The sequence below is a fragment of the Desmodus rotundus genome, chromosome 3 (genome assembly GCF_022682495.2).
Source record: "Desmodus rotundus isolate HL8 chromosome 3, HLdesRot8A.1, whole genome shotgun sequence".
Taxonomy (NCBI): Eukaryota; Metazoa; Chordata; class Mammalia; order Chiroptera; family Phyllostomidae; genus Desmodus; species Desmodus rotundus.
Genome location: NC_071389.1, coordinates 106,913,281 through 106,930,912, shown reverse-complemented (window position 1 = coordinate 106,930,912; position 17,632 = coordinate 106,913,281). Strand labels below are relative to the sequence as shown.

Sequence of the window (17,632 nt, the reverse complement as noted above, 5' to 3'; positions counted from 1 at the left end):
GACCCGGCTCATCCCTGGGTGGCTTCAGCTAGTCTCTGGGAAAGGAACATGCTTCTGACCGGTTGCCACAGAAATACTTTTCAATTGTAAAAGTTATATATCATTTTAACAAAAAGGGAATATCTTACAAAAAAACCCAAAGCAACCTAAGACTCTGCCATCATTATTGCCAGCTCACTACCTGTTTGACAGCATGAGTAGACCTGGTAAGTCAAGAGTGGGTGCTCCTTAGAGAGAGGGCCAGAGCACAAAAGTTAGAGCTTCCAGAAGTGACCTGGAAGATAATCTTGGGCCCAGTCATACCAGGACGATAAAATCTGCCAACGTGTTTTGCTACCTCCTGCTTTCGGCTCTCCTGAGGTCTCAGGGACAGTTCCTTATGGGAAGTCTTTACATTCTAGTGTAAAGACGTGAGCAGAGGTAAGAGGACAGAGGTTAGGTAGTGTGCCTGTCACATGCAGATGTGTGATTTGGACTGTTCTTCCTTCTTGCTCCTTAGTACCACCTCATCCCTGAAGAACACTGTGTTTGCAGGGTTCCCCAGAGAAACACAACACACACAAAGGCGTGTGTATGTATGCCTGCATATATGCATCTGTCTGTCTGTCTTTCTACCAAAACTTTCGGGGACTGGCTCACACAATTGGAGAGATTGGCAAGTTCACAGTCTGCAGGTTGGGCCACCAGGCTGGACCTAGAGAAGAGGTGATGCCGCAGCTCAAGTCCGAATGCTGTCTGCTGGCAGAGTCTCCAAGGGAGGTTTGGCTTTTTTCTAAGGCCTTCAACTGATTGTATGAGGCCCACACACATTAAGGAGGACTATCTTCTTTACTCAAGACCTCTTGATTTAAATGTTGATTTCGTCTGAAAAAATACCTTCACAGTAGAATCTGGAATAATCTTTGACCAAATATCTGGGTCTGGTGGCCCAGCCAGGTTGACACAATTAGCCATCACAAGCCCCTTCCCTGTAGCCATCCCAATGGCTTCTGACTGAAGCCTCCACCTTTACCCCACATCTTCCCAGCCCAAGATTCCACGAAAACAGGACAAGGCACATACAAAGAGGGAAATCCAGTAAGAACTGATCTGTTTGTGGGTTGTGGTTGATATTAGGAGTTTGTTTGAAATGACAAGTGTCCTTTAATTTGCTTTCAAAATTATTTCTCTAAAAATACTCCATTAAAGAAAGAGGAAAACCACCATTTGTGGTGGATCTCTATGTGTTGATGGCTGTGCAGAGTCCTGTTGTGTTCTGTCAATAAAGATAAAAAAGAGTGTGAAGCTGTTTGTAGGTTCCCCTGTTGTATTACAAATGCACAGATTAGGCATCTGAGTAGTACTTGTCACCTTTGTAAAGAATTTTTAATTTTACCTGAGGCAAATTACCCAATAAAATGACAGGCGTTGAAATTAGTGAAATTGTGATGATCATTTTCCAGTGACAACATGGTGGGTTTTGACCCCTGAAAAGTATCCAGTTTTAAAGAATGAGTAATTACCAAGCTGGACATATTGCAAGCCTAAAACCTTGACAGATGTAGGTTAGAAATGATTACAATTTCCTCATGTGAACACCTGCTAAAAACAATGTGCAGTGGCACCAAAAACTTACAAACAGAAATAAAAAATAGTGGAAATATGAGTATAATATAGAAGCCAAAGATTGATAGAGACTAAGTAGAGAATGGTAAAATTGTTTATCAGAGAGCAGATGCGGAATGTTCTTTCACAGGAGTGCAGTTTGTTGTGGCCTGAATTGAGTCTGTGTACAACAGCAATCATGCCTAACTTTCAGTGTGGTTATGATAAAACTTTAAAGGCCTAATCTTTTGTTTCAATGATGTCAGTTTAAGAAGACTTTGTATCTATTTCAACATTGAAAGAGTATCAAATTTAAGAATTTATCTCTCCCAACATCTTGGATCAAAGTGTCATAGCCCTTATAAAAAACATTGTTAAATGCTGTGATTCCTGAATATGTATGACACATAAAATATATGGTGATTTAGAGCAGAATTAATTAACAGATGTATTTTTAATGCATAGCCTCTGTTACTATTTTTAAAACTGAGAGGAAATACATTATTGAGTTGTCTTATTTTTTTCATTTTTAACATGAAGAAAGACTGATAATTTAACAGGCTTTGGGAATCCAGAATTTCATGTGCAAAAGGTAGCCATAATTGTGTTCTCGTCTAAATTGTTAACTATAGGGAAAAGTAAAAGGAATGTTATGTTACTAAATCTATAAAAGAATGGAAAGATGGTTTTTCCTACTTATTAAATACTTTCTTACTTCAGCCATGTGTAGATACTATTCTAGGTACTGTGAATTCAGCAGCCAATGAGGCTCTGCCCCAGCACGCCCATGCTGGTGAAACTCTCTCAGACATTCCCGGCAGCACCACCTTAGTGGGGAAGACAATTAGAAGAGGTATATCAGTCTCTCATTTTTAATGATATAAATAGATTACAGGGGACTGAAAACACATTTTTTTCATTAACTCCTCTACTCTTTCAAATAGCCTCTTCTCCCTCATCAATAGTGCATCTTTTATTTCCTAAGTAGCCTAGAAGAACAGACTTAACATAAATTGATAAAGTTCATTTAGTTATTATATGACTATGTTACCATAAAAAATGTACCCTTTCTCCTTAGGAATAATGAAACTTTCATAATTCTGTGAACACCTGCAAATTCTTTCCTTGCTTCATTGACATTATTTATTTATAGGTTGGCTACTTGCACAAATCCTAGTGATTTTATATCAATAAATTAAAAAATCTTACCAGGTGAGTTCATTTTCCTCCCAGTGAAATGTAGATTTGTAGAGTAGTAGAACTGAAAGGCACCTGGAGGTCACCCGGGTGCACTGTCAACTCAGAGATGAAGACATAGGGCCCCCAGAAGGTAAGTGATCAGGGATGGAGCAACTCAGAGCGGCCAGAGGGGTCACTGCTGCTGCCTCATCCTGGGATGTGAGGTCCACTGACTGAGCTTCTGCTCATTTATCACAGGTCACTGAATGCCCTGGAAAAGAAGACTTTTGTCCTCCTCCCTATGCACACTATGAAGTTCCTCCCACTTTCTACCGCTCGGCCATGCTCCTTAAGCCCCAGTTGGGATTGGGTGCGATGTCCCGTTTACCATCTGCAAAGAGCAGGATCCTGATCGCAAGTCAGAGGTCTTCAGCAGGTGCCATCCACACGCCAGGACCCATAGCAACAGCTGCCAGTCTCTACAATTCCGATCCTGCAGGTAACTGATCCAACAATGGCTGCTTCTTCCTGCTGCTCTTTTAAATAGTAACCATATAAAATGTGGTAACTGTCTGAAATATGAGTGCCTCTCACCCCTTGAGAACCTTTTTCTTTTATTCCATGAGACATCTACCAAGACTCATCTATCTGCAACCGTCACCCTTCATGTCACTTTTAAAACTGTTGCTGGTGGAAGTGGGGTTCTTGCAGTGTTATGAGGAGAACCATTTTCAGGGGTCTACAAGGGAGGGCGTGGTATGGTGGTAAAATTTATTTGGGAAGCAAAATCAAAAGGATGCCCCTTCAATGTCCCATCTTTGTTGATCCTGCCATGGAAAATCAGGGCCAGAAATGGGGTCAATGTCCAGAGATCCTGTGTCATGCCAAGGCTAGTTCAGTCCAGTCTTTCTCTTCATCGGCCAGCTTAGCTTGCATTCCTGGCTGCAGTTCATTGCTATGCTGAGGTACTCAGGCTTCTGCCTGGACCTCGTGTGTGGAGTCCATGAGGCCACTGGTCATGCAGCTGCTAAGGCCACATAGCTTGGAGACAGGATTCATTGGTGCATGGGACGAGTGCTGCTCACGAGCAAGAGAAAAAGAGAGAGGGAGAGAGAGAGCTCTTTCTTCCCCTGGGATTGTATTAGCTTGGCTTTGGGATGAATCAGGTGCATTTTCAAAACAGCCAATCAATTTTCCAAGCTTTTGTGGGTTTTTTGATAGCTCCACCCCCTAGTTAGACTGACAGGCCTCTATAGTCAAGCACCTCCCCCTGCAGCCACCAATAATCGGGTATTGGAGGGGGGAAGGGAGGGGTGTTAATCCCCTTGGTGGGGAAATGCTGAAATCCCCTGGAGTGTGAAGCTGTAGCTTCCTAGTGAAGCAAACAGACTTATGCTCCCCAGTTTATTAAGCTCAACATTTAATTCCCTTTGCTCTCTTTATTAATATCTAGTTAACCACCTCCAGTAACAAAGTGATGGCCCATGTAACCATCTCCTCACTTCTTGTAGTTTCTCCCCTTTCTCTAGTACATACTGGAGAACAGGATTCAGAGACATTTATCTTAAAGGTCCAGATAATCAATATTTTAGGCTTTCTGGGCCATGATGGTCTGTGTTGTAACTACTTAGCATGGAAGCAACCACAGGCAAGCTGTGAGTGGATGGTGCAGCTGTGTGGCAATATATAGCTCCATGTACCCAAACAGTGGGCTGCATGTGGCCTGCAGGCTGCAGTTTACCAGAGAGCTCCTCCTACAGCACAGCACTGACCAGATCACTCTTTTTTTCATCTGTTCACAAGTCTTGGACACAAAATGACCCTGCCACCTCTCCTAGCCCTGCCACTGTGCTCTGCAGTGGCTGGCCAGCCTCATCTCCTGATGTTTTCTACACCTCTTTGTTTTCCTCTCCATTCTTTTGCTGTGTGTTTCCTCTAGGTTTGCTGTATTTTTTTTATATAGAAATAGCACTTACCTATTAAAAAATTTGAATATAGAAAAATAGTAAGAAGAAAGTAAGAGTACTTATATTTTAGAACCCAGCCAGAGTTAATATTATAGATATTTTTCTTACAATGTGTTTCTTTCAATGCATTTTTTAGTAGCTGAAATAACACTAATGTGAATTTTGTTTTTTTCTACAAATATCATATTGTAGACATTTTCTATGTCATCAGTGTTTCATAAATATTTAATGGCAGCATAATATTGTTTGTTCATTTATTCAACAAATTTTGGTACTTATTTTGTGCCAGTAGTTGTAAATTGAGGACTGCATCAGGGAACAAACAGAGACTCCTTCCTTCATGGAGCTTATAGTCTAATGCAGGAGTCCCCAACCTCTGGGCCATGGGCGATACTGGTCCAGGCCTGTTAGGAACCAGGCTGCACAGCAGGAGGTGAGCTTGAATGTAATGCACTTGAAGCAACCTGAAACCATCCCCCCAACCCAGTTCCTGGTGCCAAAAAGGTTGAGGACTGTTGGTCTTATAGATGAAATTGAAAATAAAAGTAAGCACAAAAATATCACTGATGTGTACGCCTGAAAGTAATATAATAATATATGTCAACTGTAATGGAAAAATAAAAACAATGATTTAACAGAAAAATTAAAAAACCTATGGAAATTGGGAAACACCAATATTTAAGGAGTGGGCAAAGGAAGAGAGCAAGCAAAAAAGTCTGAAAAGGAATAATCAAGGGAGTAGGAAGAGCACTAGAAAAGGAAAAAAAGGAAAAAAAAAGATACATTTCAAGATGTTGAATAGTATCAAATCTAATAGAAGCTGAAATAAAGGAAGAGAAGGACTCATAGAATTTCATAATTAGGTCATTGTTGACTTTAGGCAATACACTGCTAGAGGAGCACAAAATAATCACAAGAATAAGCACCACTTATTGAGCACCTACTTACATTCCATGCAAGGTGTTTGGGAGTTAAAATATACTATGCCTCTAAACCTCTCAATCACACTGCCAAGTAGCTATTCTATGATCTAAATGTTATGAAAGAAACTTAGACTCAGAGAGGCTGAATGGCTTAGAGCTGCATGGATGAATAAAAAGTGAAGAAGGGAAGGTTTGATTCATAATAAAAATATACTTAAAAAGGACAAAAATAAGTACACAATTACAAATTGTGATAAATGTTACCAAAGCAAGGGACATGGTGCTTGAGGAATTGTAACCTAAAGAGTTATGTGGATGGGACAGATGCTTCGGGGCAGTGTCTCTGAAGTGGGAAAGATGGGTGATTGTGAGAATAATAGCAGAATTAATGTAACCAATGTCCAACTACCAGCAGTTGGGTTCCACTTCCTCTGCACTATTTTTAAAAGATTTATTATTTTTAGAGAAAGGAGAAGGTAGGGAGAAAGGGAGAGAAACATTGACATGAGAAAGAAACATCAATTGGTTGCCTTTCAAGTATGTCTCAACTGGGCACTGAACCCACAACCCAGGCATGTTCTCTGACCGGGAATCAAATAGGCTACTTTTTGCTTTCCAGGACAATGCCCAACAAACTGAACCACACCTGTCAGGGCCCTCTGTACTATTGTTAATAATGTTGAAATTTGAATCTTCGTGTATACTTATTTGCCTTTTTTCATATTGTTTTCTTAGGATAGATGATTTTGAATGTACTTATTGTATAAAGCATATCCAAACTTTTTACAGGCTAATTTATTTTTTATTTAAAAATCGTTATTGTATTTTTGCCATTACTGTTTAGTCCCCTTATACCCACCTCCCCCCAGTAATCACCACACTGTTGTCCATGTCTGTGAGTCCTTTTTCCTTTTTGCTCAGTCCCTCCAACCCCTAACCCTCCCCACCCCCTTAGCTGTCATTCTAATCTCCATCTATTAATCTGTCCCCATTATCCCTGTTAGTTCAGTTTGTTCATTAGATTCCACATATGAGTGAAATCATATGGTATTTGTTTTTCTGTGATTGGCTTATTTCACTTAGCACAATGTTCTCCAGGTCCATCCATGCTGTCACAAAGGGTAAAATTTTCTCCTTTTTTATGGCTGAGTAGTATTCCATTGGGTAAATATCCCATTGTTGTTCTTTTTTTGTTGTTTTTTTAAAATATATTTATTGATTATGCTATTACAGTTGTCCCATTTCCCCCCCTTCACTCAACTCCATCCTGCCCACCACCTCCCTCCCACATTCCCCCCCTATAGTTCATGTCCATGGGTCATACATATAAGTTCTTTGGCTTCTGCATTTCCTATACTATTCTTATCCTCCCCCTGTCTATTTTCTACCTACCAATTATGCTACTTATTCCCTGTACCTTTGCCCCCTGTCTCCCCCTCCCACTCCCCTTTTGATAACCCTCCATGTGATCTCCATTTCTGTGGTTCTGTTCCTGTTCTAGTTGTTTGCTTAGTTTGCTTTTGTTTTTGATTTAGGTGTAATTGTTAATAACTGGGAGTTTGCTGTCATTTTTACTGTTCATATTTTTTATCTTCTTTTTCTTAGACAAATCCCTTTAACATTTCCTATAATAAGGGCTTGGTGATGATGAACTCCTTTCACTTGACCTTATCTGAGAAGCACTTTATCTGCCCTTCCATTCTAAATGATAGCTTTGCTGGATACAGTAATCTTGGATGTAGGTCCTTGCCTTTTATGACTTGGAATACTTCTTTCCAGCCCCTTCTTGCCTGTAAGGTCTCTTTGGAGAAATCAGCTGATAGTCTTATGGGAACTCCTTTGTAGGTAACTGTGTCCTTTTCTCTTGCTGCTTCTAAGATTCTCTCCTTCTGTTTCATCTTGGGGAATGTAATGATGATGTGCCTTGGTGTGTTCCTCCTTGTGTCCAGTTTCTTTGGGACTCTCTGAGCTTCCTGGACTTCCTGGAAGTCTATATCCTTCACCAGATTAGGGAAGTTCTCCTTCATTATTTGTTCAAATAGGTTTTCAATTTTTTGTTCTTCCTCTTCTCCTTCTGGCACCCCTATAATTCAGATGTTGGAACATTTAAAGATGTCCTGGAGGTTCCTAAGCCTGTCCTCATTTTTTTGAGTTCTTGTTTCTTCATTCTTTTCTGGTTGGATGTTTCTTTCTTCCGTCTGGTCCACACCATTGATTTGAGTCCCAGTTTCCTTCCCATCACTATTGGTTCCCTGTACATTTTCCTTTGTTTCTCTTAGCATAGCCTTCATTTTTTCATCTAATTTGTGACCAAATTCAACCAATTCTGTGAGCATCCTGATTACCAGTGTTTTGAACTGTGCATCTGATAGGCTGGCTATCTCTTCATTGCTTAGTTGTATTTTTTCTGGATCTTTGATCTGTTCTTTCATTTGGGCTATTTTTTTTTGTCTTGGCACCTCTGTTACGTAAAGGGGTGGAACCTTAGGTGTTCACTGGGGCGAGGTAATGCTGGTGCTGTGCTGTGACGCTGTACGTGGGGGAGGGGCCAGAGGGAGCAATGGCACTTGCTCCACTCTCTGCCGGATTTCAGTCACTCCTTCCGCTACCCACAATCAGACTGGGCCCCTCTAGTGCTGCTTCCCAAGTGGGTTGGCTTGTGCATGCTCTAGGCCCCTGTGGATCTCTCCAATGACCTCTCCTGTGATGCTGGGAGATTCTCCTACTGCTGCCTCAACCCCCCATGGGTGTTTTCAATCAGAGGTTTGAGGCTTTATTTCCCTGCGCTGGAGCCATGGATTGAGCAGTCTGCTTTGCTCCCCCGCCATTCCTCCCAGTTTATCTATGCGCGAATGTGGGGCCACAAGGTCTGCAAGCCACCACCTCATGGGGTCTGCCCCGTTCCTCCAGCCACTGCCTTGCTGCGAGTCTTTTCCGCCCCGGATGTCCATCTCCGCCCCTCCTACCGATCTGGATAAATGTTTCTTCTTTATCTCCTTGGTTGTCAGACTTCCATACAGTTTGATTTTCTGTCAGTTCTGGTTGTTTTTTGTTTTTCAATTGTTGTTGTCCTTCTTTTGGTTGTGCGAGGAGGCACAGTGTGTCTACCTACGCCTCCATCTTGGCCTGAAGCTCCCCATAGTTGTTTTATCCAGTCAGTTACTGATGGGCACTTGGGCAGCTTCCATATCTTGGTGATTGTAAATAATGCTTCAATGAATATAGGGGTGCTTATGTTCTTTTGAATTATTATTTTGCATTCTTTTGGATATATTCCCAAAAGTGGGATTGCGGGTTCAAAAAGCCGATCCATTTTTAAAGGTATCTCCATACTACTTTCCACAGTGGTTTTACCAGTCTATATTCCCACCAACAGTACAAAAGGGTTCTTTCCCTTTCTCCACATCCTTGCCAGCACTTATTCTTTTTTTTTTTAACTATTTTTATTGTTGTTCAAGTACAGTTGTCTACATTTCCCCCCCACAACTCCCCTCCCTCCCCAGCCATCCCTATTTCTCACCATTGATCCTACCCCCCTTTGGTTTTGTCCATGTGTCCTTTATACATGTTCCTAAAAATCCTTCCCCCTCCCCTCCCACTATCCTCTCCCACCTCCCCTGTGGTTACATCAGTTTGTTCTTAATTTGAATCTCTCTGGTTATATTTACATGATGGAATACTATGCAGCAGAAAGAAAGAAGGAGCTTTTACCCTTTGCAGCAGTTTGGATGGATCTGGAGAGCATTATGTTAAATGAAGTAAGCCAGGTGGTAAAAGACAAATACCATATGATCTCACCGTTAACTGGAACATAATCAACAAAACAAACAAGCAAGCAAAATCTTTGCGCTTTTTCTTGTTTTTATTTATTTATTTTTTTAGATAGACCTGTATTGCTGTGAATTTCCCTCTTAGGATTGCTTTCCCAGTGTCCCACATATTTTGGATTGTTGTGTTCTCATTTTCATTTATTTGAAGGTATCTTTTGATTTCTTCCTTGATCTCATTGTTGCCCCATTCATTGTTTGATAACATGTTATTTAGTTTCCATGTCTTTGTGAGTTTTTCGGTGTTCATCTTATGATTGATTTCTAGTTTTATAGCATTGTGGTCAGAGAAGATGCTTGAATATGGTTTCAGTTCTGTGAAATTTACTGAGACTTGTTTTGTGTACCAGCATGTGGTCTATCCTAGACAACGTGCCATTTACACTTGAAAAGTATGTGTATTCTGCTGCTTTGAGGAGAAATGCAGCACTAATTGCTCTAATTGCTCTGAAGATAGCAATTAGATATATTTGATCTAGTGTGTCATTTAAAGCCACTGTCTTCTTGTTGATTTTCTGTCTGGAAGATCCATCCATTGAAGTCAATGGGGTGTTAAAATCCCCAACTACGGCTGTATTTCTGTCAATCTCTCCCTTTATGTCCATCAAGATTTGCTTCACATATTTAGGTTCTACTATTATTGGGTGTGTAAAAGTTTACTAGGGTTATATCCTCTTGTTGGATTCTTCCCTTTATCATTATGTAGTACCCTTCTTTGTCTCTTCCTATATCCTTGGATTTAAAGTCTATTTTGTGGGATGTAAGTACTGCAACCCCAACTTTTTTCCCTTTCCATTAGCATGAAATATCTCTTTTCATCCTTTTACTTTTAGTCTGTGTATATCTTTCAATCTGAGATGGGTCTCTTGGAGGCAGCATATATATGGGTCTTGTTTTCTTATCCATTTATCTACCCTATGTCTTTTGGTTGGAGCATTTAAGCCATTTACATTTAAGGTGATTATTGATACAAATGTACTTAGTGCCATTTTACTGTTAGACTGTTTTGCTCTGTTTGTTTTCTTTCCCTTCCTCCCCCTCCTCCTCCTCATCCTCCTCTCCTTCTTTCTTCTCCTCCTTCTTCTTCTCCCCTTCTCCTTCTTCCCCCCCTCCTCCTCCTCCTTCTTCTTCTCCTCCTTATCCACCTTCTCCTTCTGCTTCTTATTCTTTCTCCTTCTTCTTCTTCTTGTTCTTCTTCCTCTTCCTTCTCCTCCTCCTCCTCCTCCTCCGCCTCCTCCTTCTGCTGCTTCTTTATTCTTTTCTTCTTCTTTCTTCCAAGTGCTGTAACATTTGTTGCAGTATTGGTTTGGGGTTAACAAATTCCTTTAGCTTTTTCTTGTCTGGGAAGCTCCTTATTTCTTCTTTGATTTTAAATGATAGCCTTGCTGAATAAAGTAGCCTTGGTTGTAAGCCCTTGCTTTTCATCACCTTGAATATTTCATGCAACTCCCTTCTGGCCTTGAAATGTTTCTGTTGAGTAATCAGATGCCAGTGTAATTGGTGCTCCCTGGTATGTATATACCTGTTTTTTTCTTGTGACTTTTAGGATTCTCTCCTTGCCTTTAAGCTTTGTCATTTTAATTATGATGTCTCTTGGTGTAGGCCTCTTTGGATCCAAGTTGTTTGGGACTATCTGGGCTTCCTTGACTTGAGTGTCTTTTTCCTTTGGCAGATTAGTGAAGTTTTCAGTCATTATTTCTTCAAATAGGTTCTAGATTGCTTGCTTGCTCTCTTCCCCTTCTGGTATTCCCATGATGCGGATATTGTTATGCTTTATGATGTCCAAAATGTTTCTTAAGCCCTGTTCATTTTTTTTTAATTCTTTTTTTCTTTTTGCTCCTCTGCCTGGGTGTTTTTTTTCTACCATAGCTTCCAAATCATTGGTTTGATCTTCTGCTTCATCTAACCTACTGTTTACCACTTCCAGTGTATTATCTATTTCAGATATTGCATTTTTTATTTCTGACTCGTTCTTTTTTATGGTCTCTGTCTTTTTTTCTTGCTATTGAGCATCCATACAATCATTACTGTATCTGATAAATTGCTTGCCTCGATTCCATCTATTTCTTCTTTGGAGAATTCTCTCATTCTATCATTTGAGGTCTCTCTTTTTTTCTTCTCATTTTGGCTGCTGCTTTGTATTTTCCACCTTAGCTGTTAAACGAATCAAGCTATAATCTGCTGCCTGGCCTTAATTCTACAGGGTGGAGCAGAATAATTCCCGCAGGTGGGGCTGTTGCTTCCCCTCAGGCTGATGCCACTTGAAATGAGTGCTCTGCCTGAGAAAGATGGCTCCTGCCATATGAGGAATGCCTCAACACAGGGATCCTGCTGGCTGCTCCCTTAGTTCTCTCCCCAGAGTCACCAACTCCAGACTCTCCTCAAGCATCTCTAGTCCACTCTGCCCTGCCTCTGCCAGAGCCCAGGGTAAGTGGCTTCAAATGAAATGGTGTGCATTGGCCCTTTAAGAGGCTCTCTGCATCTTCAGCCATCTCTCCCTGGCAGACAGAAACCCACATGTTTTTCATAGCTGGATGTTATCTGGGTTCCTTTCTGGCTCTGGAGCTGTAGGCTGGGGAGCTCAGCTTGTGGCTTAGACCTCACATTTCTCAGGGAGTACCCCCTGGCTGCTGAAATATCCCTCTGGAACTTCAGCTGCCACCCATGGGGGCCCAGCTGCCCTCTTGCATCTCCTCTGCACTCCATACCTGTCATGTTGTGGTGAAGTGGTTTATTTTGTCTGTCTGTGGTTATAAGGCTTCTCTCCAGGTAGTGTTCAATTGGTTATCAAGGATGATATTTCTACAATTTAATGTAATTCCTGTTTGGTCCATGGAGGAGGTTAGTGTAGCTTCCACTTATCTCCTCCACCATCTTGGATCCCTCTGTTTTCTTCATCAGACTGACTAATTATTTTAGAAAACTTGTAACACTTATTTTCATACGAGTGTTTCTTCAGCATGCTTCTTCCTGCCATACTCTTGCCAGTGTTAAATAATTAGCTTTATTACTACTACTGTCATTATAGCATTTCTCTTATTATTAATGGAAGGGAAATTTGTTCATCTGTTTGCCATTATAGTTCTGTGTGAATTTTCCTTTACCAAGGTAATTATTGATGGTCTTAATAATTAGTTTTTTGACAAGAACTTCTATAACAAAAGACAATTTTTTTCATGATTCTCACATTATATGTTTATTGTGAGAACTGTCAATATCAGAGCTGCTACAAGTTAATTATGTGTCCAGTCATTCATTTAACAATTTTACTGAGAGACTTTGACATGTCAGCAGTGTTCTGTATGGGAGGGGCATAAAGCAGTGACAAAAGACGAAAATTCTTGTTTCTGTGGAGCTTAGATTGTAGAATGGGGGAGTGACTTTTTTAGTAAGTTAACAAATGCATTGCCTATTGGGAGAAAGCAATAATATTGAAGAAAATGAAATATTAGAGAAGAGGGAAATGAGGTTTTGGGACATGAAGGAGGAGGATTATAATTTTAAATAGGGTAGTTGGAAAAGGCCTCCCTGACAAATGACTCCAAAGGAGTGAAGGAGGGAACCACATGGATATTCTGGTGGAAAGTTCCAGGCAGAGGGGGAAGCCAGTATAAAGGCCCTGAGGTCCCAGGAAGGCTAGGGAGGCTGGAGCAGAGTGAGTTGCAGGAGAGTAGTAGGGGATGTGAATAGAGGGGTGACTGGCACTTGGGGAGTTGCATAATGCCTAAGAGCCATTGTAAAGATTTCACTCTTACTGAGTACAGGGTTTGGAACTGGGCAGCATGATCTAACTTTTGTGTAAACAGATCTCTCTGAGTCCATGGTGACAGTACACTCTAAGGAGACAAAGAATGAAGCAGGGAGAACAGGTGTTTCAGTGACCTGGTTGGTGATGAGATAGTGAGAAGGTCAAGTACACATGGGTCCTGACCCACTGGACATGGGCTGGTAGAGAAAAAAAACAATGGACAGTGAGCAGGGCTTTGGGCCTGAGCAACTAGGAGGATGGAGCTGCCATTCAGAGAAGGGAGAAGTTGGTGTACAAGGGAAGGTAGGAGATAATTTAGGGCAAGTTAATGTTGAAAAGCGTTCAGTCATCTTGTGGAATAAAGCCCTGGACCTAGGTGACTAGAGTTAAGAGCACAGGACCCAGCTGGAGATGGGAAAGTGTTGGTCAGCAGCAGATTGGCTGTATTTAAAGTGATAATGTCCCTCCACTGGGTGACCATTGCTATACTGCACCATTTCACCTTCACCTTCAGCAGTGAGTTATAAATTTGATGTAAAACTAGATTATGCACCTTTGAAATAGCATGATATAACAAATGTTAATAGTTTTATTAATCTACAAAATTTGGAAAATCTTAAAATTACTAAAAATAAACTTAGTTGAGATTCATCTTGCAAAAGCCAAGTTTCAAATAAAGCAAGGTCTTTTAGACTATACCCCTTGCATACACACAGGGAGGTGGCGGCTCTTTCTGAAGTTGGCTTATTCATGCTCTCACATTTGTGATGAGGCAGACACTTCATCAAAGTTCCGTTCAGCCATTCCTAGTATACAGTAGGGATTCCCTCAGCCCTAACCCTTCAGGACTCCAACCCTTTTTCTTGGGCTTCTGGGAGTCTTCATTTAGAGAAAGGTGTATGTTTGCGTGGGTAATCAGTGGGGACCCAGGAAAGCCTTGTGACGACGATGGGTGTCACTGATAGAGGACACAAGATGTTCTTGGTGGTGTTGGGCAGGACCACCTGGCATAGGCTCTGGGATGGACAATGAGAAGTTCTCACTCCAGACATTGGGAAACTCTCGAAGGTGACGATGACATAGTTCTGAGTGGCTCCTGGACACTGGCACCATGCTAGTGGTCCTTGACTTGGCTTATTGACTCAACTTATCCCAGGAATCAGGCCTCTGCCTTCTTGGGCTGTGATACTAGAAACCCCCAAGCTTCTAGGATCTACTCTGACAATATTCCTCACTCATTCACTTCATTTCTTCCTGCAGATGGCCTTCCAATTTTTCTTAGTGTTTTCCTCAAAGATATTCCATTTCTCCTCAAACTATCAGCTTATTATTTCAAAAGATCCATTAAATGACACCTAAAGAGGATGCCTCTAGCTGCAGGTGGGGACAGGTCAGCAGAGCCTGCAGTTCATGGGTCTCACCCTGGGGAATCTGCTTGGAGCTGTGGTGTGGAATCATGGGCAGGAGTCTAGGGTATCCATGGCCCTGTTTTTCAGACAGTAGAGGGAGGCAGGGCTGAATGGCAAACAGACGTCTTTACAGAAATCATTCTTTAAGATTGAGTGTCAAGAGACTCTAAGATATAAGCAGCCCTATAGCTGCCCACTTTATTTGTCTGGAGAGAAACAGGTTAAAACAAGAGCCTATGCTCAACACATAACCTCAGGCCTCGAGGCACCTTGCTGTGGAGCAGAGAATGCCTGCCTGCTTTGAACTCAGCTCTGGCCCTTTTCTGCTATGACCTCATGCAAATAGCTGGATAGGGAGAACTCACCTTATGAGAAGATGAATGAGAATCAAAATCCCCACCTCCCAAGCTCCCTCCTCTCCTCACCAACACATGCTAGGCCCCATCTGCAGGAGCCAGGTCCCTAGGAAGCAAACTTATTTTCTTCTGTGTTTATCTCCCTTCTTTTATTATCATTATGACAATTACACTTTTTATCTTTCACATTATCATAAAATTTTATGGTACTATTTCCACCTGTTAAAGATGATGTGCCAAGACCGGGTCTCTCCCTTAAGCAGCCCTGGGCTCCAGAAGGACTAGTTTCAGCACAGTCATTTTCAAAAGCTCCTTTCAGCTACCAAGAGCATATTAAGGATTCCAGTCTATACCTGCTTCTTATAAAGCATGTGATCCAGTCCCTAACCACTCTAAAAATCTCACTCCCCCTTCTCTCCTAGACTCTCATATCCTACAGCTTTTTTGGAGCCCCCACTCCTCCTGCCCAATTCTCCAATACCTTCCAGTAATGCTCCCCATCTCCCCGGATGCCCACCCAGTCCCCACCATTAGACTCTTCTCAATGCTCGCTGCCTCCCAACGGTCTCAACAGGCTAGTCAAGGAAGGTTGACTAGCCATGGTGGTGGGTAGGAGAATAGGCCTGAAAGGAAGTACAGAGAATTCTGTGTTGGAAGTTCTGGTGGCGCCATCACAGAGTCAATTAGATATATGAGCCAGGGGTTCTAGAAGAGGTCAAGGCTGGAGATTGAAATTGGGAGTTCATCAGATGCTACTAAAGTCAAGGGAGTCAAGTGCATATTTGAAAGTAGCTAGGAGAGTGGATCTTGAAAGTTTTTATCCCAAGAAAAAAACATTTTGTAAATATGTGTGGTGACGGATATTAATTAGACTTACCATGGCAATCATTTTGCAATATGCACAAATATTGAATCATTACATTGTACACATGAATCTAATGTTTTATGTCAATTATACCTCAATTAAAAAAGAAAATTAAGTCCAGGGAGTTCATGTAAAGAGCAGAAGACTTCCCAGGATGGGTGCCCGTGTTCCAATATTCACGCTGTAGCAGAGAAAATGGGAAGCAGCAGCTAGGATAGAGAGTAGGGGCAGGGAATCTGGAGTCCAAAAAGCAGAGAGAGAGAAGAAAGGAGCTCAGAGAAGCAAGGAATGGTCAATCATTTTGAATGCTTCCGAGGAGCTAGGTAGTTTGAGGACAGACAGGATCAGTGAATGCGACAACAGGCAAGTCGTTGGCAACTTCAGTGGAGTGATGGGGACAGAAGACTGATTAGCCAGATAGACAAAAGGAAGCTGACATGCAAGTGTCACCAGCTTAAGCTTACAGGATGTCAAGGCAAATAGCAGGAATGCTAGAAGAGACTTGGGTTATTTCATGGTCTAGAGAATGAGAGTGATTTTGTTATGTTAAGGGTTTCTAGAAAACACTTGTGATAATTTGGAATGAGTGCGCCAATATGCAGAATTTTCCTGACAACTGCATTTGTAACAAATATGACCCAAATTGATACATCACTGTCAGCTGTCCTCAAATGTGTTGTGGATCTCAAAAATTGATTGACTTTTCAGGTAGTAATTGGTAGTTTTACCTTATTGCTGTGAATATGTAAAATATTATCTGGGGTCATTGTTCCAGGTCTATTTGCTCAGCTTTTAGGAAATCAAAACAGCTGAAAAGGGAAGGCCTGGTTAAGGACAGAATGGCTTCCTGCCACAGAATTTCATAAGGTAAATAATAGTTCAGGGAGCTCTTGTCCCACACAACAAAAGATATTCTTTGCAAGGCTGTGGGAAGAAAAGTGATTGTCATTCTTTAGTGAGAGTAATGACTTGTTTTAAGGCTGAGCTTGTATACAAAATTATTTTGACAACCACAGAATAGTGGTGATAAAGATGATAATTTTAACTGCAGAGTGATTATTACAAAAATATCTTATTTAACCAGTAAACAAAAGTATTAGATAGGTTTTCTTTTCTCCTCTTTTTCTGTTTCACAGGTAGGAAATTGTTTTACAGGTAAGGCTCAGGGTGATTAACATTCACAGGGTCACAAATCTAGTAATTCTGTATAGTAGTGCCCACAGCCAGTCCATATGGTTAAGGATTCAGTTATTCCTCAGGAGGGTGACAGCATCAGCCTTTAGCTGCAAATAGAGGCCCAATTCACTCCTTCTCAGGGCAAATGAGCAGGATCCAGTTTGGGGCCGTTTGCATGTCAGGGTTACTATACCTTTACCTATCTTTGTAAACACAGTGATGACATAGAACCTTTCCATTATCCCCCAAATTTTCCTTGTTCCCTTTCCCAGACAATGTCTACCACAAGCAAATATTGATCTGCTTTCTGTCATTGCAGAAGGCATAGACTTTCATATAAATGGAATCACATAGTATGTGCTCCTTTTGTATCTAGTCACTCAGCGTAGTGTTTTTGAGATGCACTGTGATGATAGTGTACCATATTTCCCTCATTGCTGTGTATTGTATGATGGACGTACCACAATTTGATTACCCACTCACCTATTGATGGATATTTGGGTAGCTTTCAGTTTTTGTCTGTAACAAGTGAATGTACTATGAACATTCATATGTCCACAGATCTTCTTGTGGACATAGAGTTTCATTTCTTTTAGGT

The 17,632-nt window shown here is 41.3% G+C and overlaps 1 protein-coding gene across 2 annotated transcripts in view; it reads left to right on the top strand.

The window, feature by feature from the left end:
* The window catches only part of MTUS2 (microtubule associated scaffold protein 2), a 578,493-nt gene that overhangs the window by 162,886 nt on the left and 397,975 nt on the right, over window positions 1-17,632 (top strand). For both annotated transcript variants that reach the window (XM_024551026.4, XM_053920733.2), the window contains exon 3: window positions 3,022-3,262. In XM_024551026.4, coding sequence (XP_024406794.2) covers window positions 3,022-3,262 — 241 coding nt within the window. The remainder of the gene's footprint in view (window positions 1-3,021; window positions 3,263-17,632) is intronic.